At 44.2% G+C, this 23,124-nt stretch overlaps 1 protein-coding gene across 4 annotated transcripts in view; it reads right to left on the bottom strand.

Annotated features, from left to right (window-relative positions):
* Positions 1 to 2,150: 2,150 nt before the first annotated feature.
* The window catches only part of LOC138472164 (glutamate receptor U1-like), a 375,942-nt gene continuing 354,968 nt past the window's right edge, over positions 2,151 to 23,124 (bottom strand). For all 4 annotated transcript variants that reach the window (XM_069610199.1, XM_069610198.1, XM_069610200.1 and 1 more), the window contains exon 12: positions 2,151 to 5,032. In XM_069610199.1, the coding sequence (XP_069466300.1) occupies positions 4,937 to 5,032 (96 nt within the window). In that variant the 3' untranslated portion in view covers positions 2,151 to 4,936. The remainder of the gene's footprint in view (positions 5,033 to 23,124) is intronic.

Here is a 23,124-nt window from a genome sequence, read left to right as displayed (position 1 = left end):
CCACGGACTATGAACTGCTGTTTTAGCAGAATTTAATTTGTCAATGATTGCTCATCCAGATATCAATAGAAGAAAGACGATGCCAGATGATGACTTTTGACAATCCACAACCACCCACCAAACAAAGAAGGACATGGGTGGTGTTGGCATAATGACAGAGCCTAAATCAAATGTAATGGATCAGCCATGCAAATGGTTGGTTAATGGGAGGACCCCACATTTAAATGTATGGGGATTGGAAAGAAAAGTTGTAATGAGAATTGTCTGCGAGGAAAAACTGGAACCAAGCAAGAGCAGTTCCACTGACACCTCAGGCCTTGACTGCCACTGGATCAGCAGTTTCTTATCAACTGTCGCTCACAGCTCCAAAAGGACCAGGGCCATGCCACTGTGACAGATATATTCCCCATATTATCCAGAAGCAAACCATCACAGATTAGTCCTCTGCAGGATGGAAATCATGCATAGGATCAAGGACTCTGGAGGATCAAATGTTGATGTGTGCCATCATTTTCGATGCCCTTAGCTATGTGAGCAAGAAAGAAGGGCCTGTGGTTGGCAAAGACCAGAGGGATCCACTGCAGCTAGAAGCATTTTCTGACCTCCATAAAATCAGGCAGCACAATACTGATACAGAAGAATTGCCCATTTTTATTAGTGCAGGATTTAGGGTGGTGTGATGATTTTGCGCAGGGCATTGACGCTAGCCACCAGCCAGCAGGACTGTTAAAGAGGAGCCTCAACAACAATCTGAGTTCTTTGAATCTTCTCACTAGTCTCCTCTGCCCTTACACGTTATACAACCTCTAATGATAGACATTGACCTGAGGACCCTGGTATGCGACGTTTGGTTGGTTTGATATGCTCTTACCTTCATTCCTCACTTTTCCTTCCTCCTCATATGTCTCCTTTGTCCCTCTTCGTGCTCTAAAGTAATATTTAATGCAAGAATGATGTCACTGCACAGGAAATGTGTGTTAATAATACATGTTATGTTTTTTGATGTTTGTATTGCGCCTACTGGCATTGTAATGGCTTCAAAGTGCTGTGGGGCGGAAGGCCCTTCAGAACACCACCGCCTGTGCAAGCATGGAAAACAAAAGAGCATTACATTGCATGCGAATAGGAATTACCATTATGTGGCAATTTAATTACTAGCAGAGATGACTAGTTTGAAACATTATAAAAATCATGCAGAGCATTGTGTGCAGACGCAAATGTGGCTGTTATGTCAGTGACTGTGACAGCTGTACCAAATATTTGATGGGACTCAGCTGTAGTCCATGAGTTGCAGTGCAAGAGGGGGAATGGGTATTATAAATAGTCTATCAACCCCTAGGGCAACTGTCTACAGTTGAGGGCTCTGCTATACTTTACATGCAGAAGACATTTACACTGAATGACATGAAGTCGAGGCGAAACAATCTGGACCTCTGCAGTCCCACCACTGGCCTATTGCATACATGTCCCATTTCACTAGCTGTCACCGCACCTGCCAACCCCCTGACCCCCCCTCACATCGATGCATCAAATCCCATGTGCAGCAAAACAAGCATCTGTGAGTAGGCAGATGAGGGGGCAAACTCCAGTCAATTCCCATAAGCAACAGCTAAGACTTATTGAATGCAAGAACCTTTGGTTCAGAGCAAGGGTTACTTGAAATTTGGGGCCGTAGTCACCCATTTTGCCTTGTTAGCATGCTGTTCGGCAGACTGAGTGATGTAACCAGGAGCAGTTTTTAAAAAAACTTCAGAATGAAAGGTTGAAGATTGCGTGTGCATGTGTTTATGTGTACACAATCTGTTGAATGCACACACAGGCTCCTCTTCATTGTCTCCTGAAGAAGTGCATACATTTGAGGCAGTTGATTTAAAATCAACGTTCTGAGGCATTATGTATTCAAAAGTAATTGGGGAAGTAACTAGAAACGTGCAAAGCAACATGATTAAACATGTACGCTATGCTGGAGCCCAAATGAGGTTTTGCTGGGAAAGGATGGCCCATCACATCAAAACCATGTGTGACCAATGTACTATTATCGTAGCCCTTTAATGACCACTCTAGTGCTATGTGATCCACCAGAGATTAGTCCTTCTCTCTTTCCATGCCCCGGATTTTTGCCACCATTTTATTTAAAAATTCAACAGCTATGCTTTTTGTTAATGTCTTTATTTGAAGTTCGGTAAGTCGACAATCTTCTGGACAAATCTAGCATGAGTGCATTTCATAAACAGAATGTACATCTCCAGGATTTACAATTTTTAGACCATTAGAACACTGGTTATTGCAAGAAAACGCAATGCGAATAGTAGGGCTATTTCACGTGGGTCCTTTTAGCTCGCTGGGTTCAATGACCTACAATCAAACAATGTCACATTCCCATAGAGACAGCATGCAAATAGAGCACTTATGTCAAGAAACTGTGTGTGTGCATCTGTAGATATGTACATGTACACACAGACATATATAGTTATGTATATTTGTCCTCTGGTAAGAAAAACACCTATGACACAAAAGCTAAGCTACTCATTACGATACATCACAATTTTGGAACCACAAATCTAGGGTTCAAAGATTTCCCTTTCCTTACTCCATGACTGCCACATAGTTATAGACCCATGAACCAAAAACCATGAGACTGTCAGGGCCACTAAAATAAAACAAAAGGGTAGTGATGTGCAAGATGGAATGCCTGGGTTTTTCCAGGTCAGTGACTGTTCATCCAATTCATTCTTGAAGGTCGTTATTGGCTTGGTAGGTTAATGTAGGTATAAAAAGCCAACTACATTTTGTAGCAGGTTTTGGAAATGCAAGATGAACAGTTTCACTTTGCTTACCAGCCTTTAAGATTAGTGTGCACCCCTCAGCCGACCCCACATTATCTAAATCCAACGGAAATGTGAGCAACTTTTTATGTCTGAAAATGTATTTAGGTCTGTGGACTTGTTTAGAACTATTTGAAAAATTCTCCTTTGCTTTCAGCACCATCTTCGACAGAAGACCTACATTCATGTTTTTAAGACGTGTGTACATCCCGGGACACTCATAATTAAAATGCTTTTCTTTTTAAAGAACGAAAGCTATGAATTAAGACATTGAGTTTAACATTTGATATAGGGTTTTCTAATTGATCAGCACGTTTCCATAATGTCAACATAACATGAACCTTAAATGTTGAGGTTTACGTTACTTACAATGTCACTGCTATTGACAGGAAATACTGGAATGGCCGGAAGTACCGTTTTGTTTGAAAGTGTGATTTCTAAGATGGGGTTGACATGTGCCCCTTTCATTTCAACAGACGGTCATCCCAAATGGCCGGTCTTCTCAGCATACACAACTGCACTCAGTTCATTTGAGTGGAAGCTTCCACCTTTTATGACCCCTTAAATAACCTTCTTCCAAGAAGAGGTTTGGTTTGTGTGAATACCTATAAATTGGACAACATTGCAGCCTAACCAAAGCGATACCCCCAAAAAAATAGGTAAGAGTTTGCCGAGTCGAAATTGACAGCACAAAGATCATCATTATGTCCATGCAGGCCAGTTTGCGCCTGCTGAAACAGCACAGACCCTAATTAGTGTCCAGCGCGATCTTTGCTCTTACACTGCAAATAACCCCACTATCTCTAACCCATGTCTTCTCTACATTCTGTTAGTGCCGTTTCCCTGATCACTACAGCATGGCTCCAGCTGCAATCATTTAGAATGTGTTTTCCTTACCTATTGTTTCCAACCGGTCTCTTCCCATGAACCTTGTCTATTAATTAAACCACGGATAAGATTTTATTTCATATTGAGGTGTACTCGTAAAGAGTCACTTTTATCGTGGATCAAATAAAATAAAACATTTCCTTGAAAGTGGGACACACATTTGAAAGCTTCTGAAATAACTACATTTGACATGCTTGTCGAAGACTGAATGTTTGGTTTATGGAATTAGGGAGCCATATGATTATAAAAGCTTATTTTACAATCTCAAATTGATAAAAACCTATATTATCAAGACAAGCATTCATAGGATATCTAAGGAAATGGAAGGTATTGTGGAATAGATTCAGTCTAACTATTTAACTACATACGTTTTTAATAAAGGACCCCTTTGACTGTTCCACAGGGTTGTATGCACAACACCGGGTTTAATAGAGTATTGTTAGAAAAGTGTGCATTAAAGCAATCTTGATAACTACTTAAGGCAGCACAACAGGCTCTTGTGTGTTATCCATTAGTTTACATTCCATAGACGCTCACGGTTCAAATTATTCCGAGTGCTGGTGAAAGAGTAGTGAGTACTTAGTACTGAATGTCCCACAACATTACAAAACAAAATAGCAGAAAGCTCATGAGAATACAAATATTCTTTGCCCATTTGTCCGGATGTCTCTCTGGCTGATTTCTCATGTTGGCTGGTTGGCCTCCATCAAGCTGACTTTATACAATGGCAGACTGAAAAGATGACAGCATAAATTATGGTAATGGCTGACTTCCCAAGGTGGCTGACTGACCTTTGATGATAAGGGAATGCTTGAAAGCAGTTTCATGGGTCTTTGTGTTTGGCATCTGTGGCACTTCCAGCTATGCCCCTCTCTGCCCCCCTACCTTCACAATTCAAGCATGCAACATGATACTATGGCAAGCAGACAATCATGTCAATAACTGAGGGGAATTTGCTTGTATACAAAAAGAAACCCCCATTGTATCACAATGATGCTTACAAAACAGGCAACCATTACAAAAAAAACAGCACAATCCAAGAAACCGCTGTCGTTGGGTATAGAAACCAGCTACCAGTTCATCTTGATTGATTATTTGTGTGTGTGGCTTTGAGAATGCATCTTGAGGAAGAGGGAAAAAGGTAGAGTGTTTGTTTCAGAGTGTGCATGTGTGTAGATGGTCTGCGTGTTATATATGTAAGTGTTGATGCCTCAGAGAGCTCTTCAAGGCTGAATCTTTTCAGGGTTCTCTGGATGTTCTTCTTCTTGACTTCGGAACCGGCGCCCAATCTCTTCGGTGAAAGCTGAGCAGCAGGGTTTCTGGAAGACAGTAGAAGACAAGTCTTAGAATGTTCACCAATTGTACATCCTAGAGCTGTACTGGGCCCTGATGCTCATCAAAAGAGAAGACCACGCTTTAAAGGACTGCTAACTGCTATAATGGGCACATTGCTTTCTCTGTTCTCTTCAATGAAGACCGGTCCCTGCAGTGAAGCAAGTAGCGAATTCAAGATAAGTAGTTATCAAATAAGAGCATATATTTCATCAAGGGGTTTTGAGTCCGAATTAATTAAGCAATAAGCCCTGAGCAGAGGGGGCATTACCGCTTCAGGTAATGTCCGGCACCCCTAGTTACAGGCCTGAGCAAAGCAAGCATCTTAAAGCCGGCCCCGGGTCATTATCTGAAGAGGGGCTTACTCCTGTTAGTACTCCAGCTGTAAGACTGAGGTACTAAAAGCAATTTTTTCAGTTGCAAGACGCTCCAGAGAGAAAATATGGCTGCCAAGGAAGGGGAAACGAAGTCTGTGCTCCCTTTCCATGGCGGCCATTGAAAATAGTAAAAAAAATAAAAATAGTAAACAAACAAAATGGCCACCATGGAAAGGGAGAAGGGACTACATGTAGTCCCTTCTCCCTTTCCATGGAGTCCATTAAAACAATTGAAAAAAATAAAACAAAAAAATGTCCACCATGGAATGGGGACTGAAACATTCCCTGTGTGTCAGCTCCAGATCAGGAACAGAATGAAGGAGGTAAGTGGGGCGGGAGCGAGAAAAATCTGAGGGAAAAGGAGGGGGAGTTAGGTACTTAACTTTCACCCCGCGGGGAAGATGGCGGCCTCCAGCCTTGAGCAGGCTTAGAGCGGTGTCTGTTAGAGCCCCTGTTCTGCGCCTACACATTGGCTGTGAGGCCACCAAACCCCCCTTGCCGGGTATTAATAGAAAAGAGTGAACCTTGAATAATCTCTGAAGTCACTCAAAACCCTGAGGTGACATACACCAGCTACGATGTTATCTCATGTATGGACCAGCTTTTCAATACATGAAGAACGGAGGGATGCAGAGACAACATAGACGGGGCACCACCCCCTTCATACTAGATTATACTTGTCCCCCTCCTTCCTCGTTTTGTCTTCCACAACTCTCAAAGAAAAGGAAAGCAATATCTTGCTTACTGCCACCTTCATTGCCTTTTCCCACCCACTTACAACAAACTAAAAGAGTACCTGCCCCTTATCTGCTGATAACTGCAGCATCAAAGCTGCTTCTCTCCCACTGCCCATTTCCCAGGGCCATGACAATAGTGCCTTACAGTCTGATCAACACAGTACTGGCTCTCTTTTTTATGCTTTTATTTCTCATTCCTTCTGCCACAGGTCTTACTTTTTTTAATCAAGCTCAGGCAGCCTACGTTGAAACCATTAGTTCTATGGCAAGGGTGACAAGATCTTCCTCACCATTACATCCACCCAGTTAATGTGCTTTGTCTATGTACCATCTATCTAACTATCGTCCGATCTCACTTCTCCCTTTCCTCTCTAAACTTCTCGAACAGGATGTCTACTTACAAATCTCCTCCCATCTTAATCTTCATTGTCTCCTTCCCCTGACCCACTCTGTTTTCCATCCCGCCCACTCCACTGAAACTGCTCTCCTCCATTTCACTAATTCTTTTCTCGCTGCACGCCACACTAAATCGTCGTCTTTTCTCATCCTCCTCGACCTATTAGCACCCTTTGATACCGTCGACCACCCCATTTTACTTTCCTCACTTTTACTAAGTCTGTCTACTTCTATTATTCAGTGGTTCCGATCTGATCTTTCCAACCGTATCCTGGGCCGGGCACACCTCCCCTCCCCACCATCTACAATACAGTGTTACGCAATGTTCGTTGCTGGGTTCTTTACTGTTCTGTATCTACACGATACTGTCTATTGTGTAACTAAGCTGTGAATTATCCTTGCAACTATGCACCCTGATACCCTCGGGTCTGGAGCACAATACAAATGAATAAACAATAAACTGTTATTGAATGATTTAATATTCTCATTTCTACGTTGTCGATTTGCAAATAATTTTCTCCTTCTCGACCTTTTCTGACACCCCTACTGCCTCTGTTTCATCCTGCCTTTCTGCTATCCAAACTTGGATGCACTCCCATTTTCTTCATCTCAATCCCTCAAAAACAGAGATCCCCACGCTCCCTTCCTTCCACTCCCTCTCCCCTTTCCCCACAACCTGCTCAGGGCATCTTCTTCCCCCTTCTCTTGTCCCTTTTTCTTCCTCTGCCAGCAATCTTGGGGTCATTTGGACCCAACACTAACCTTTGCCTCACATATATCTGTAACTGCCTGCTGCTGTCGCTTTCTTCCTTTTCAGTGTGCATAGAATTCACCCCTGTCTTTCTTTCCATGCTGCTTAATATCTTATTACTTACTCTATATTTTGCCTACTTAATTATTGCTCTGCTTTACTCTTTGGTCTGCCCTCCTCACATCTCACTCCTCTCCATTTGTTATTTAACAGTTTGACTTCTTTTTCTACTTTCTCCGTGATCTTCTGTTAGGCTTTCTCTTAGCTCGGGCTCTCTCCTTTCCTATGACTCTCACCTCCTCTTTCATTTTCCTTGCATAGTCTTCAAGCGCTATCATGGCCTTGCTCCTCTTTATCTTGCTTCCCTTATCTCACCTTATTCTCCCTTACGCTCTCTGCTCTCAACACCTTCATCTTCTTACCACCCCTGAACCACCTGTGTGCCTTCATGTTTTTGCTCTTTCTCTCTTCTAGCCCGCAAGTCTTGGAATGCTCTCCCACCTGATATCAATGCCTAAAAGCACATCATCTGTGTCTTCACCTCCCTAAATCTTCTGTTATGAAATGAAATTGAAATAGTTTTTCTTATAATTACTTAATTTATTGTACCACTCTTGCTCCTTTTGTGAACACCGCTTTGGAAAGGTGCTTGATAAATAAAAATAAAAAACAAAATACTAATACAAATACAAAAATGTACCACCAAAGAAAATAGGTGAGAGAAGAACTCCATATCGCTTGAGCTTTTATCGCGAGACGATGGACTTTATTTTGAATAAGCAGTCTTAGAATGTTCAGCAACAAAGGGCATGTTCCAATCAGCTGCCATTTAATACCTCTCTCAGCACCTCCCTTATTGGTGCCTTGAGTCCCTCGCCTCATGTTCTCTTCCTTGCTGGGCTCCATTTCCTCCCTGCTTCTATGTTTCCGGTGTGCCCGAGCCCACTCTCACCCCAAGCTGCTTCCTTTATTAATTTTATTTGTAGAGCGCCTGCACCGGGTCCTTAGGCATAGCAGCGCTATGACAAAACAAACAACCAGCTGAAGATCTCACATACAGAGACAGGGATGCGAGAGCTTAATTCACTAAAACAGGTAGCATCAATAACATTCAGTGAAAGAGCACAGTTTTCAGGTCCCATTTAAAGTTAGCAAAGATGGAGCAAGCTCTTATGTCTGGCGACAGGGCATTCCAACATCTGGAAGTGGAATGGGCAAAGGACCCTTGAGCAACTACGGTTAGTTTAGATTTTGGGATTTGTAGTAGATGAGCGTTATTTGACCGGAGAACTCTACGATCGGAAGCCATGAGAGTCTGCTGGCCAAGTAACTGGGTCTTTTGTCATGAAGGCACTTGTGAGTAATGCAGAGTGTTCAAAAGGAAATTCTGCTACTCACAGGTAGCCAATGCAAGACCCTCCTTGCGGTTGAGATATGATCGGATCTGCGCAATCCCTCTACAACGCGTACTGCGTTATTCTGACTCACTTGAAGGTGAGCCATTTCGCCTTTACCAATCCCCTGGAGGAGCCTTGCACAGTAATCCAGTCGCGCCCCATTAATTGCCCTGAATATGGTGGCACAGTTAGCCGAGTTAAGAAAAGGCCTAGGTTGTGCAAGGAGTTTGAGGTAATATGACATGCTGGAGACAAAGCTGTTTACATGGGCCTTCATATTCAGTTTCTGATCTAGTATTACACCCAGTGTCTTGATTTTGGGTAGTATGGCAAGGGAACAGCTTGCGATCTGAAACAGCTGACACTCATTGCCAAGCTTAGGAAGCTGGGCTACTTTGCCAGATACCATACGCTCTGTATTAGTATTGTTAAGTGCTAGACTGTTATCCACCATCCAGGAATCAATCAGAATGTAAATGATATTGACAGTGATGGTGTTTTTTTCCTGGTCCCCAGAGAGCGGAATGAGACACTATGGGTCATCAGCATAGTCCGTCGGGGTCACTCCCAATGCCCCGCCCCCATGCACCATTCTTCTGATGTCCCAGACGTGGCATAGAACAACAGTCTTTTTCCCTATAGGCCTCCTTTTAGTCCCACAGATGGCTGCTGATAGTGGTAATCCCCTTAAAGGCGGGCTGTACCGCTGGTAACTGCCCTCCACCAACAGTAAGATACTTGTTTTGCTTGGGCTGTTGTCAGGTGGAACAGCTTGCCTAGAACAGCCTTATTGCTAACTAGGCCCTAGTCTCACTGGGGGAGAAGTTAATCAGTTTTCATATGATGTGGGCTGCATCGCATGGTAAAGGCCTGTGTCCATTGCAAGCTGTTGACTATTCTACCTCTCCTCCATCCCACTCCTTGTTCCATGGCCATTCTAAACTGAATATTGAGGCACATGTCTATGTCTGCTGCTCATCCAAGTGTCCGGCAGTGCTCATGGACTTGCCATGGAAATGGAAAGGAACTCCTCATCGAGCTGCCTGTGCTATCTTTGTAGTTTTTTTCTTTCCAGAGAAAAAGCAGTGCGGAAATCGCACAATTCTTTTTCTAAAACAAAAACCCATTAGCAACACAGATTGTATCCTGGGGTACTACTGCCAGTAATGATAATGATGTGTTATTTATATAGTGCTTATGCCTAAGCTCTTTACGTAGAACATATATACATACAATATCACCCAACCGCAGTTGTTACTCCTTTATCGACCTCGGATTGGTGACCGGCTGAGTTGGCCATGCTGGGATTTGGACCTGCAGATCACACACAGATCGCAGCAGCGAGGTCTCAATATGCTGAGCTATCTTACCAGCTCATGCTTTCAGTGGTGGGCCATAGCTGGATAGTAACCACTCCACCCTTGTTAAAGGTACTCATTTCTATTTGTTTATTAACTCTCTGTGGCCTGCAATTTAACTCATTATTAACTAATACGGAGAGGCATAAAGCAAGTATAGTGCGTATGAAAGTGGCCATGGTTCCAATTCCCTCTAAAACTAGTGCATGCCCCATGTATCCTAGTCAGGACACCTCACTCTATCAGGTAGAGGTTACCCACATGTGATCCATGCAAAGTCTTTAAGTTACCACAGGCAGACCAATACTATTTATCGATTTCAGCCTAAGGACTAGCCTAATTCAAAAAGGAGGGACCCATGACTAATCACAGGTCGTCCCCATAACACCCTGCCCAGACAACAGTCAGAAACCTTGAATTTATGATGCACAGTGGTCGTCCACTAGAATCAAAGGATCAAGTCATTGTATAGAGCAGTTTCTTTCACAGCTGTACTACCTGATATATCATGCATGACCTAAACTTTGCACACATGACCATGGCATTTATCTCCAGTGCACTCTTAAAAGTAGACTGTGCCAATAACCGCTAAACTGGGCTCTTGGAATAGTTAGTCAATAAACTATCAAGAATCAAAACCACAGAAGTCAGGCTCCTCCTGAAACAAAACTGCAAAGATACAACCACGTCACATCAGCCCTATGTTTATTCCAATGGCTCCAGATCAAATCAAAAGGAGGGTATGCTTCATATCTCTATGCATTGCTCATGGCACCTTTCATGGCAGGGGTCCTGTTTCCATCATAAGGAAATTCTCCCAATACCCACTATCTAAAGTACTTTCGTCCAGCAATGATGCATTTTTAACAATGCAAAGCTTCAACTGGAAATGAAACAGAGGATCTTCCTTCTGCTCAAACTTTGTAACTCTCTGTCTTAACCCCTCCACACTGTAGAATCCCACATGACTTTAAGAAAACCGCCAAAGGTCTGGCTATTCGACCAACGCCAGCACCAAATCCTCAACCAACTTGCATACATTTTAACCTAGTAGAAGGGCACCTAAAATTATAGGAACATATCAGGAACACATGCAACAAACACACACCACACCAACAAATATTACTAGAAAACCGACTCCGCTAGATCAGAGTCAGTGAATCTGGAATGGGGTCTTCTGAATAATACCACAACCTTCTGACAGACCTTTTGAAAACATTTCTGCAGAGGATTCCAATTAACTCTTTTCCTTGGTTTGGCTATACCCTTCTTCTCCTGGACTGATTCCCACCTAAAATCTCCTACAACCTTACACTACCTACACACATACCCTAATGTGTCCACCCTGGGCTATCGGTTACTACATCAACACAAATTGAGCTCTCATGAGGTTCACCTCCTTAGGTTCTACCACCTTCCCCTCTACATCAGCAACTAATTCAGACGCAGAGCACTGCATCTTATCAGATTTTGGTCTCTCTCCTCTGGATAAACACATTCCAAAGCATCACAGCTAAACTCGCCGAACCAGAGAAACATTCAGGACTATAGTACTACAGAGCTGCACCCAACAACATAAGATTATAAAGCTGCCTCTCCCTCTATCCCAATTTCAACCACTGGCCTCCTTTTCTGAAAGGCCAACGTGTAGACCATTTTACATTGCATAATATTCTGGTGTCCACAAATATGTTTTGGTTGCAAGTCGCAGGAATATGTCAGGCTGCACAAGCAGGAGAAAAATACAATTTCTATTGTTTGTTTACATTTAAAAGTCTAGCTGAACTAAACCAGCAAAATAATATATCTGGTGTGTGCAAACCTCCCGCTAGAAAAAATGAAAAAAAATAACAAATTTATTTTCTTGCATCTGACCCCCCTGAAACTAGGAATAGGTTTTTATTGTATCTAACATTGGAGCCTTTATCTTCAAAACACTTTATAAAAAATGTATTTACAGCACCGTTCAGAGAGGGTTTCCCGACTGTTGCTAGAAATAGTAAAAATACAGTTTTCACTTACACTGGAAGGTGGGCAGCAGGGGACTGTCAAAATAATGCCTATTTGAATCGCATTTATCTTTGATTCAACTTGATGTCTCTGATAATTAATGCATTAGTAATTGCTAATGCCTCACTGAGTTTGTCCAGGTAGCACGGGCACTCTGAAGGCGTTCAAACCCAGATTGGCAAATATCGTCATCTATGTAGGGAGATGTCACCATAAATGGAAACCCAAAACTGTTTTTCTAAAGCAAACTGCTTCTGAGAAACTTTCCTGCTTTTCTCAAGTGTGGGGCAGATGGTTCATTGTAGGGAATAAAATTAGACATGGAAACTGTCTAAAATCTGACTGAGGGAGGCGCCAGAAAAAAAGTATCACTTTATTCAGGACTTTTGCTTCTCACTAGCTGCCAGCACAAGGATGTGCTTGTGGGATGCAAGTAATTGTCTGCTCCCTCAAGAGTCAGCTCCCCAAAATGGCATAAAGTTACCCACATACCAGGAACTCATGTGAACTGGTCCAAAGACTGACTTTTGAATAGCTGGACAGCAGGAATTGCTAAAAGCTACAGTGTAAAAACACTCTGTCTATTCATGGAGAACTGAGCCTGCCACACTGGAAAACTACGATTGACAGCAACACATATATCAGACCCAAAGTATTAGTGAAATAGAGAGCAAAATTACATTTCAATAGATCCTTTTTCATTCACTACCAATCATGGGCCTGCACACGCAGAAATACCACAGCCCAAATGTGTCTGAAATGTAATTCAGCTACAGGAGAAACGGGCCTTCACGGTTAATGAACATTTGCAATTCCTTCTAAGGACAATGTATCCTTATAAATGCAAGCTAAAATCCAAACAAATTCTAATATATGGTGTGCTGCATGATAACAATCAGGTCTGCTTTCCTAGGGCCGAGTTTCAATCAAATCCTCTTGCACTTAGCTGATCAGATTTGACATCAATTAAGGCATAAAGCACAACCGGATGGATAGCCTAATGTAAGGTGAGCAAGGAAACCTGTCAGAGAAGAATTTCCTATGTTGACATAAATAATTATTAAAATGATAAATATTAATAACGTTATGAAAAATGATTGTCAAATTAACCGCATGTGCCCAGACTTGGGTCTGGGTGCGGGATTGCAGAAATCGGTGTTTTATCAATTTGGTAAATTGCACGAAAAAATATTTTAAAAAAAATGATTTTGAATTACTATTTCTCTGAGTGAATCAGCCCCCACCTGTTTTTTTCACATGTACATAAATTATAATTAACGGTTGCAAATTGGGTATGTTCATTCTATACGAGTGCCTTACTATGAGGAAAGCCAATAGTAAAACTTGACCAATTAAAAACTGTGACATAATTGAGATATAAGTGTGGGAATATTGGACATTAAAAACATCAGAAATAACAGTGAGAGGTGCTGGCTCTGGATGGGTGCTGAATATGGGTATTATCTACAGATGACCAGGCCTCTTCCTTGAGGAAATATGAATCAACTCAACCTGAGGCAGGCTTGCTTTCCTTAAATGGGAGGAAGGGATGGGGTTCACTGAGAAATTCCTGGCCACACAAGAGGGTCTCTGCTGCCCCTGCGCCATTAAATATCATTTCAATGTGATTATGAGAATTCCCCAAAGGAAAATATATATGCTCTATACATCTTTTCTTCTGCACAAGTCCCAAAAGGGGGTGGTCTGTGAAGGTGTTACCAAAAAACATTGGTTTTAAACAGGAAATGAACAGTTCAATTCCACAGCATTTAGAAATCAAGTGATATGTCATTTCGGCCTAACCAATACATTTCTGAGCTGTGTGTGCAGTGATACAGATAGCCCTCATGTGCAGGCTCCACAAAATTATTTGTAAATTATAATCTCATAAAATTGTACCCACACTGTTTTCACCAAAATAGGTAACATTAAGTAAGCTGTGATATGAAGAGGTCCATGCCATAGCCTAATGAATATTTGTTTGATAATGTGTGTTCTTTGAAGCTATATAATAAGAGCTGGGAAAAGGGAGCACATTTTAATTGCCATTTCTACTCCCAAAGAAAATTAAGCAAATGTAAATCTCATGCAACCCCTCACTCTTGACTTGACATACTACAGAGACAAATCTTATGGCAGTGGGATGTTATTTGTGAGGTTAAGGGGGGCGGGCTCCTTATACTTTGTTAATGAAATCCTGAAACCATTCGTCCATGTTGGTTGGGTGAACTGAAACTTTGTGTGTTCTAAATTGATAAAACAGCTCTGACCATGAATTTAATGTTTTCTTGTAAAGCCAGGTCATATACTACAAATGAGCCACATTAGATTTTAGGAGACAATAGGAATGACCAGTCCCTCTATGCAATTGGGGCACTTAAGGCAAATACATTATGCTATTTAGGATCCTTTACCCAGCTAACATTGCTGCACCATAACACAGGATAAGAATAGATGGCCACTAATTAGCATTCAGATTATAACTATGCTGTCATAACCCTCTCAGCCTTGACTGAGGCAACTTTTTATTTTTTTTATTTTACCTGCTTTGGCATCAGCCCCATGACACATATATGCAAGTCTAAATTAGGTACATTCTTGACATCTTCTAATTCCTATACACTGAATTTCTAAATCAGATATAACCAGGGTGTTTGGCATACTGCTGCGATAGAATATCCATGTATGTTACGATACGTATATGAATAATGACAATGAGGTTATCTACATATGACGTCATTGCAGTAATATAAACATGAATACAAAATGGCGTCGCAATTCACCACGCGACAAGCCAGTTTGGGTAGCCGAACACGGCCTGAATTAACTTATCCATATATACTTTATGGTAAGTCACTTAAACCTAACAGTGACTCGACCACATACATTCATTTTTAGCAAAAAAACTTTACAGAATCCAATTCTGAATGTTCTTTTTGACTTTGGGTTGTGTAGCTCTTTTAATATATACTACCCGAGGCATGGATTTAATTTCACAACTTTATGTTGAATTGCTACCATAAATGTATCCATTAGTGATTACCCGCTATTCTTGGCCCCTCTATTTAGATCAAAATTGTTGGTCTTGGAAGTATCCTGAAACTACCTGTTCATATGTAACATTTCAGGAGTCATTTACACATTCTGAGAGGTAACATTGGATTATACATCTATTCAGTAACACAATAGTGTGCTTAATACCTTTACCGTTCACCTGTTAATTCTTTAATCACAGATATGCATATATTAGGAAGTCACTGAGCACGGTCTCAGTGTTGTTGGTTGCTTTATTAACTACAAAGTTGAATCGCACAGAGAACAAGCCACTTAAATGGGTAAGAGTAATGCAAGCTTGGCTTATGATTCTGGATGAATCCTCTTTTACTCAAAACCTTATTGCATTGATATAACACTCACCCCTGTGTTTTTCTTTTTTTCTTTTCCCTCCCCCTTCTTCTTGCCATTTATTTTGTGTTTCATATATATTTTGAATGTACAAAGGTTTGATTCGAGGGGATTGGTTCCTCTGACGTATTCCATATCTATGACAGGTAATCACCACAGCTGTGCCGCTTTGGAAAATTTTTGGCGTCTGCATCCTGCATCGATGACGTCGATACGCTGTCCTCGAGGGCCTCCGTTGGGCCGACGTCACCGGATGTTATAAGTAGGACGCACGACGCCCATAGCCTCAGTTCCGTTTTTTCCCAAACGTGTTCGCTTCGGAGATCTCGGTGCGCCTCGGTTCTTCTGAGTTTCTATCGGTTCTTTGAACTTGGTTTTGTGAAGTTACTATCATGTCTTCGTCTTCTTCCACCCCGCGGTCGGGTTTCAAGAAGTGTCGGGACTGTGGTTCCAAGATGTCGCTTACGGACCCGCACAACGCCTGCCTCTGGTGCCTCGGTGAGGACCACGCTACGGATGACTGTGATGAATGCCAGTCGTTCTCGTCGAAGGCCTTGCGGGAGCGGAAGAAGAAGCTTTCTGTCAGTACTAGGGTTTCCAAAAACCCCGAAAGTCCAAATCCGCTAGGCTTTCGACCGACGATTCGAGAGGCGAATCTCCGCATCACCGGCGTAAGTCCAGGGGGTCTTGGTCCTGGAGTGGTTCCCGCCATCCCTCTGCCTCTTTGAGGCACTTGCGGAAGCGCCGTCACCGGTCGCCTTCCCCGTCCTCGTCCGAGGACTCTGCCCGTCGGCGGGTTGTTTGTCCCAACAAGCATTCTTCTCCTGCGGAATGGGATGCATTTCGTAAGGAAATTATGGTGATTTTTTAATCGCAGGGCTCCAGTCCGTCCGTTCCTTCGAAAGAAGCTGGCCGCGACCGTGCTAGGGCCACCGCTCGCACGCCTTCGGGCTCTGGTGGTCAGCCCGATCATCGGGAGCCTTCGAGGTCTGAATCGGACAAGGTGGATCGCTCTAGCCATGCCCGCTCCAGGTCCCGGTCCTCGGCGCCCTCGAGACTGTCGGAGCCTGTGAGGTCTTCTACGAAGACGTCAAGGCCATTGGCACCATGTCCGTCGAGGGGTTCCCTCGAGGCTCTGCCTCCGAGGAACCCATCAACGCCATCGGCACCGAGGTCGTCGAAGGACACGCTCAGGGCACCGTCCTCGAGGCCTGTCCTGAAGCCATTTTTGCCACGCTCGACGTCGTCGGCGATTTTGTCGACACCCTTGACGCCTTTCAAGGATGCTTTGTCGGAGGTACCCCGGATACCGGTGGAAACCCTGAAGAAGGCCTTGGCCAAGTCCAGAAATGTGTTTGTCCCTTTTTCTGTGCCCCATTCCAGTCTCTGGATTATATTTCTGAGGTGGAGGAAGGGTCTGATGAAGGTTTGGTTCCTGATGAGGTTCCAGATGAACTATTGTCTGGTCATAGCCAGTTGGATGACTTGCGTCAGTCGTTGCACAACGCCAGTGGTTTGGACACCTCCCCGGAGGTGGAGTTTGTTAGGCCTGAGCCTGGCACACACGCCGAGTCTTTGTACCGTCGGCTCATGTTAAGGGTGTCGGAGTACTTGGGGTGGTCTGCGCCACCAGTGGATTTTCTGCAGGATGACCTGACAGATATCCTGGACCAAGGTCCACCAACTGACCCGGTACTGCCATTCCATATGGCCTTGCAAAGAAGGTTGGCAGCAGTTTGGACTGCTCTGGAGAGTCTCCCGGCAGTTGGTAAGTTGTTGCCAAAAGAATACCGCCCAGTCAGTGGTGACCCCGGCTACTTGTCCGTGCACTCTACTCCGGAGAGTTTGGTGGTGCAGGCGGCTACGGCCCCGGCTAAACAGGCGTCGTACCCTACACCATCCCTCCTGATAGGGACGACAAGCATTTTGACGGTTGGGCAAAGAAAGTGTTTTCTTCAGGGGGTATGGCTTTGAAAGCAGTCAACTCCGTGTGTGCCTTAGCACGTTTCACTAACACTCTGTGGAATTGTGTTTCATTGGCGGCTGAACATATTCCCGAAGGGGAGGAACGGGATGGCTTTCTTGCTCTTGTACAGGATGGCAAGGATGCCATGTGTGAATCTGTTCAGTCAGGTCTGGATGTGGCAGACTGTGTCAGCCGGTCCATGGCGGCGAGCACCGTAATGCACAGATTTGCATGGTTGCGGAAGTCAGGTTTTGCTCCGGATGTACAAGCCCGACTTCTCAACATGCCCTTTGATGGTGACCATCTTTTTGGCAGCAAGGCTGATGAGAGCCTTGAGAGGTTGCAGACCTCGAAGGCTGCAGCAAAGTCTTTGAGCGCTGCAGTTTGCCAACCTCTGCCTTTTCGTCCTAGGGGACAGCAATGGAGGGGAGGTTCCTTTCGATATTACTCGACCTTTGGTAAATCAAGAGGAGCTGCAAGTCAAAGAGGCCAACGTAGGAGTACCAGAGGTGGAAAACAGGGTACTCTAGGTGTCTTTGCCCTCAGGCACTGCCGCAGCCGCTTCAGCTCATTCATGAGGCCATGTCCCATGGTTCGCCGGTTGGGGGAAGGCTGGTGCAGCATTTTGTAGAATGGCGTGCCATTACTTCAGATGTGTGGGTTCTGGAGATCATAGCCCATGGCTACTGTCTTCCTTTTCGGCAGAGGCCTCATGACAATCCACCAGGGAATCTCTCTTTGAAGAGTCCGGATCCGCTCCTTGCGCAGGAAGTCAAATCCCTGCTGGAGAAAGGCGCCATGAACTGGTGCCTGTAGTGGAGAGGAACAAGGGATGGTATTCCCCATATGTTTTGATTGCGAAGAAAAAATGGGGATTGAGACCCATTATGGACTTGCGTGGTTTGAACAAGCTCCTCAGGAAGGACAAGTTCAAGATGGTGACTCCCGCTCAAGTCCTCCAGGCCCTTCAACTTCAGGACTGGTTGGTGTCTCTCGACCTCAAGGATGCTTCTTTTCATGTGCCGATCCATCCCAAGCACAAGAAGTACCTGAGGTTCGCGGTTGGCGACTCGCACTTTCAGTTTTGGGTCCTGCCATTCGGATTGACCTCTGCCCCTAGGGTTTTCACCAAGCTCATGGTGGTGGTGGCAGCGTATCTCAGGAAAGGGGGGATTCACGTCTACCCATACCTGGACGATTGGTTGATCAGGGCGCGCTCTCCGGAGCAAGTCCTGGATCATATGTCAGTCACCTGCCACTCCCTTCACAGGCTGGGCTTCGCCCTCAACTTAAAGAAGTCCCACTTGACGCCAACATAGCGGCACCAGTACATCGGAGCAGTGCTTGACACATCCCTGGGGCAGTGTTTCCCTCCCCAAGTGAGGGCTCATCACATTCTGCAGATGGTGCACAAGTTTCAACTTGCCCAGAGTCTCCTGGCGTTCGAGTTCTTGATGTTGCTCGGCCTCATGGCATCCTGCATTCTTCTGGTGCCAGAGGCACTGCTATGGATGAGATCACTGCAGTGGGCTCTCAAGATGCAGTGGTCACAGTCCTCTGGTGGGATGTCGGATCCCGTTCAGGTGCCGCCCTCGGTCACCCAGGATCTTCTGTGGTGGGCCGTCGAAGGCAATCTGATGAAGGGGGCTCCGTTTTGGCTACTCTGGCCTGAGGTGACGATCGTGACGGACGCATCCCTCACGGGATGGGGAGCTAATGCCAATGAGTTGACAGTCAGCGGTCGTTGGTCTCTATCAGAATCCAGACTCCATATCAATCTTTTGGAGCTGAGCGCCGTCAGACTTGCCCTGAAGGCTTTTCTGCCGACTGTGCGAGGGAAGTATGTCCTGATTCTGACGGACAACACAGTGGCCATGCACTACCTCAACAAAAAGGGGGGGGGGCAGGGTCACTTCCTCTGTGCAGAGAGGCGATGCAGCTCTGGTTCTGGGCCATCCAGCAGGAAATTTCGATCTCGGCAGTTCATCTGTTCGGAGACGAAAACGAGACGGCGGACGCTCTGAGCAGGCAGAGCACGATCTCTCACGAGTGGAGCTCACTCAGGAGATTCTCCTGGAGATCTTCGCCCTTTGGGGGACCCCACAAGTGGATCTCTTCACCATCAGTGTCAACCAGAAGTGCGAAAGGTTCTGCTCGTGGGAATTTCCTCCAAGAGGAACCTTAGGGGACGCGTTCGTGGTGGAGTAGTCCTTCCCACTGCTGTACGCATTTCCTCCAGTCCCCGTCATTCCACAAGTGCTGTGGAGGTTACAGAGGTTCAGTTCCCGGATGATCCTCATTGCTCCGGCATGAGCCCGGAGAACGTGGTACCCGGACCTTCTCGACTTGTCCGTCTGGCCTCCACGCCGTCCTCCCTACTGAGACGATCTGCTCTCACGGGAGGGGGGTCAGGTTCTCCATCCAGAGGCCATGTCTCTCAACCTTCACGCTTGGCTTCTGAAAGGTTGAGGTATAAGGATTGGGACCTCCCTGAAGACGTGATGGAGGTGTTGCTTTCGGCCAGACGGCCTGCAACAAAGTCCTTGTGCCGTTGCCGTTGGAGAACGTTCTGCGACTGGTGCAGGGTTAAGAATGTGGATCCTTTTTCATGTGACATTCCTGTAGTTCTGTCTTTTTTGCTTTTGTTAGCCCACAAGGGCCTGCAAGTGGGTACCACGACCGTCTGAGGAGTGTTCTTATTTTAAAATTCCTTTAGTTTCTCAGTTTCTGAAAGGGCTCACTAATGTGTTTCCACCGTCACCTTTCCAGGTGCCCGGCTGGGATTTGAACCTGGTTCTAAAATTCCTAATGGGTGCTCCATATGAGCCTTTACATTCTTGTCCTTTGAGACTGTTAACCCTTAAAACTTTATTTTTAGTTGCTGTTATTTCCGCTCGCAGAGTGAGTGAGTTGCTGGCTCTTTCTGTTAAGCCACCCTTCACAGTGTTTCATAAGGACAGGGTTGTCCTTAGAGTTTGTCATTCTTTTCTTCCGATAGTTGTGTCGGAATTTCATTTAAGCCAGAAGGTCATTCTTCCGGCATTCTATCCTCCTACACATCCTGGTAAGGAAGAGGAGAGGCTCCATAGGTTGGATCCTAGGAGAGCGTTAAGTTTCTACATCTCACGCATGTCCCGGGTCAGAGTGGATGATCCGCTCTTTATAGGATACGCTGGAAGGGGTTTGGAACAAGCTGTTACTAAGCAGACTTTGTCTAGATGGATTATCTTGGCAATTTCTGAATGTTACCGCTTGGTGGGTAAGGACCCTCCAGTAGGCTTATGGGCCCATTCTAGTAGGGTGTGGCTGCCTCGACTGCTCTGCAGAGGGGTGTTCCCATTCGTAACATTTGAGAAGCAGCCACATGGGTTTCTGTCCATACTTTTGTAAGACACTAGTCCCTAGATTCTATCCATGGGCAGGAACTGGCCTTTGGCAAGGCGGTCCTCTACTCTGCAATTTAATTGGGAATTCTAAATTTCTAAATTCTAAATTCTTTTCCCTCCTCCATTTGGTACTGCTTTGGGAGTCTGTCATAGATATGGAATACGTCTGAGGAACCAATCCCCTCGAAGAACAAGTTACTTTCTTACCTAGTAACGTTCTTTCGATGGAATGTTCCTTTGACGTATTCCATATCGTACCCTCCCAGCCTGCACCGCTACCGAATTTCTTATGCAATTGCAGCTTACGTTTCCGCAAGGCTTTCTGTGGTCATACTGGCAGATGATTAGTGCCACATGTTCTGGGAAAAAACTATAACTGAGGCTACGGGCGTCGTGCGTCCTACTTATAACATCCGGTGACGTCGACTCGACAGAGGCCCTTGAGGACAGCATATCGACGTCATCGACGCAGGACGCAGATGCCGAAATTTTCCGAAGCAGCACAGCTGTGGTGATTACCTGTCATAGATATGGAATACGTTGTCGGAACATCCAATCGAAAGAACGTCACAGGTAAGAAAGTAACTTTTTCTTCTAAATACTATCTGAAATGTAAATATGTGCATGATACAAGCTAACTGTATGACGCATTGGCTAGTAAACTCCCATCCTGCTAATTGACTTAACCTTTCTACTACCATGTTTGTCAAGTTAATCAGCCTTAAAGAAGACCCTTGTGGGTCAAAATACATGTTGGCTGTGACATTGTGGATCTCAATTTGAATCTATTTTGAATGTGAACTTGGGATAATTAAAGTGGACATTGAACAGAATTGGAATTTGTTGAACTAATTTATTTTGGATGGATGATGCATTACTGAAGACAGGGCAACAGTATAGACTAAGTGCAATATTGTGACAGGACCATTGTATATTAATGACATGTTCTTAGTGGCATAAGAGCATCACCACCTACTACCTGTGGACAATCAATTAAGCCAGCAACTTATTGTTAGTCAACACTAGGCGCAGTTAGAGAAGCGTTGAAGTGCCCTCACCATGGTGAGTACAATGTTTTGTTAGGTTTTCAAGAATTTTAAGATCGTTTAGTCCTAAATATTCTCAGTATACTTCTGAGTAAACTAAGCTGCTAAAGGAGGAGAACTTTGGAGGAGATGTATGTGATTTGGGAACTGGAAAATACTTTTGTTGACTTATTTCACTTCTTCCGTTTTTTGTCATTCTGTTTCTTTCAAGGTGTAAGTAACCGGGTCACAGGTTTTTCATTTTTTCAGCATTGACCGATCATTATAATTTGCAACTAAGATTTCAAGTTTAAGAACATTCACCAAGCAAGATTTTTGCCCCATATAATTTTCAATGTATGTTGCAGTTTCATATAATAAAATATTAATTGATTTGTTTTTCGTCAGCTGGGCCATGATCAGACTCCACCTCAGGCAACACTTGCTCCAGACGACGCTACAGGCTCTTCTGAGAGTGAGGCAGTTTGCATGTGGCAGTCCTAAAATTGTGTGCAATGTAATATTTATAATGCAAGTTGACGGAAAATGATTGTATTTCTGAGGTCATGTACTGTCTGCGCCAACTAAACAAGTGCAAGTGGGAATTCTGAGCCTGTGTCATGGGATCCTCGGTATATGCTCTGTGTAGCTTTTAATGTGGATTGGGCTCTGCTCTCCGTTTATTATCTGTAAAATGATTGTCTGATGTGCAGACTTTAAAAGAGTAATTGTATTGTTTTGTTAATGCCACATACACTAACTGTAAAGTACTTTTTTCAAGAGGAGAACTTACTTGCTAAATATGTATTACTAGTTTTGTATGGTATGGCATGGATCCTTATGTTTTTCCACCTTTAAGGAGGCTACTCACGTTTAATTTGTTCATATGAGTGTTTCTGCAGACTTGTATTTTGCATTTGGAAAACCTTCTACAGTCAAATGAAGCCATGGCAAGGTCGGTGGATGTTCCCACAAGTCCACCTTCAAACGTTTCTTTGGGATATAAAGTTAGGTTGTCTTCGCATTTCCTTACTGCCTGTAACATTATAGCCCCGTTATTATGGGTTGTGTGATTAGGCACATTGTTTATGCCTTAAAGGGTGACCAAGGAATGTTACCACCTGGTGGCATTATTGCTTTTAGCATCTGGGTCAAACATCCTATCGAGACAACCCTCTAAGGATCAATGCAACACCCACTGAAACAACATTGAAACACCGTGGGTTCAACCCAACAGCATTATCTGCACAGGAAGACTCAGTGCCACCGCT

Source organism: Ambystoma mexicanum, chromosome 8 (assembly GCF_040938575.1).
Source record: "Ambystoma mexicanum isolate Mex_15411 chromosome 8, UKY_AmexF1_1, whole genome shotgun sequence".
Taxonomy (NCBI): domain Eukaryota; kingdom Metazoa; phylum Chordata; class Amphibia; order Caudata; family Ambystomatidae; genus Ambystoma; species Ambystoma mexicanum.
The sequence above is the reverse complement of the archived record's forward strand: the minus strand, read 5'-3'. Positions and strand labels throughout refer to the sequence as shown.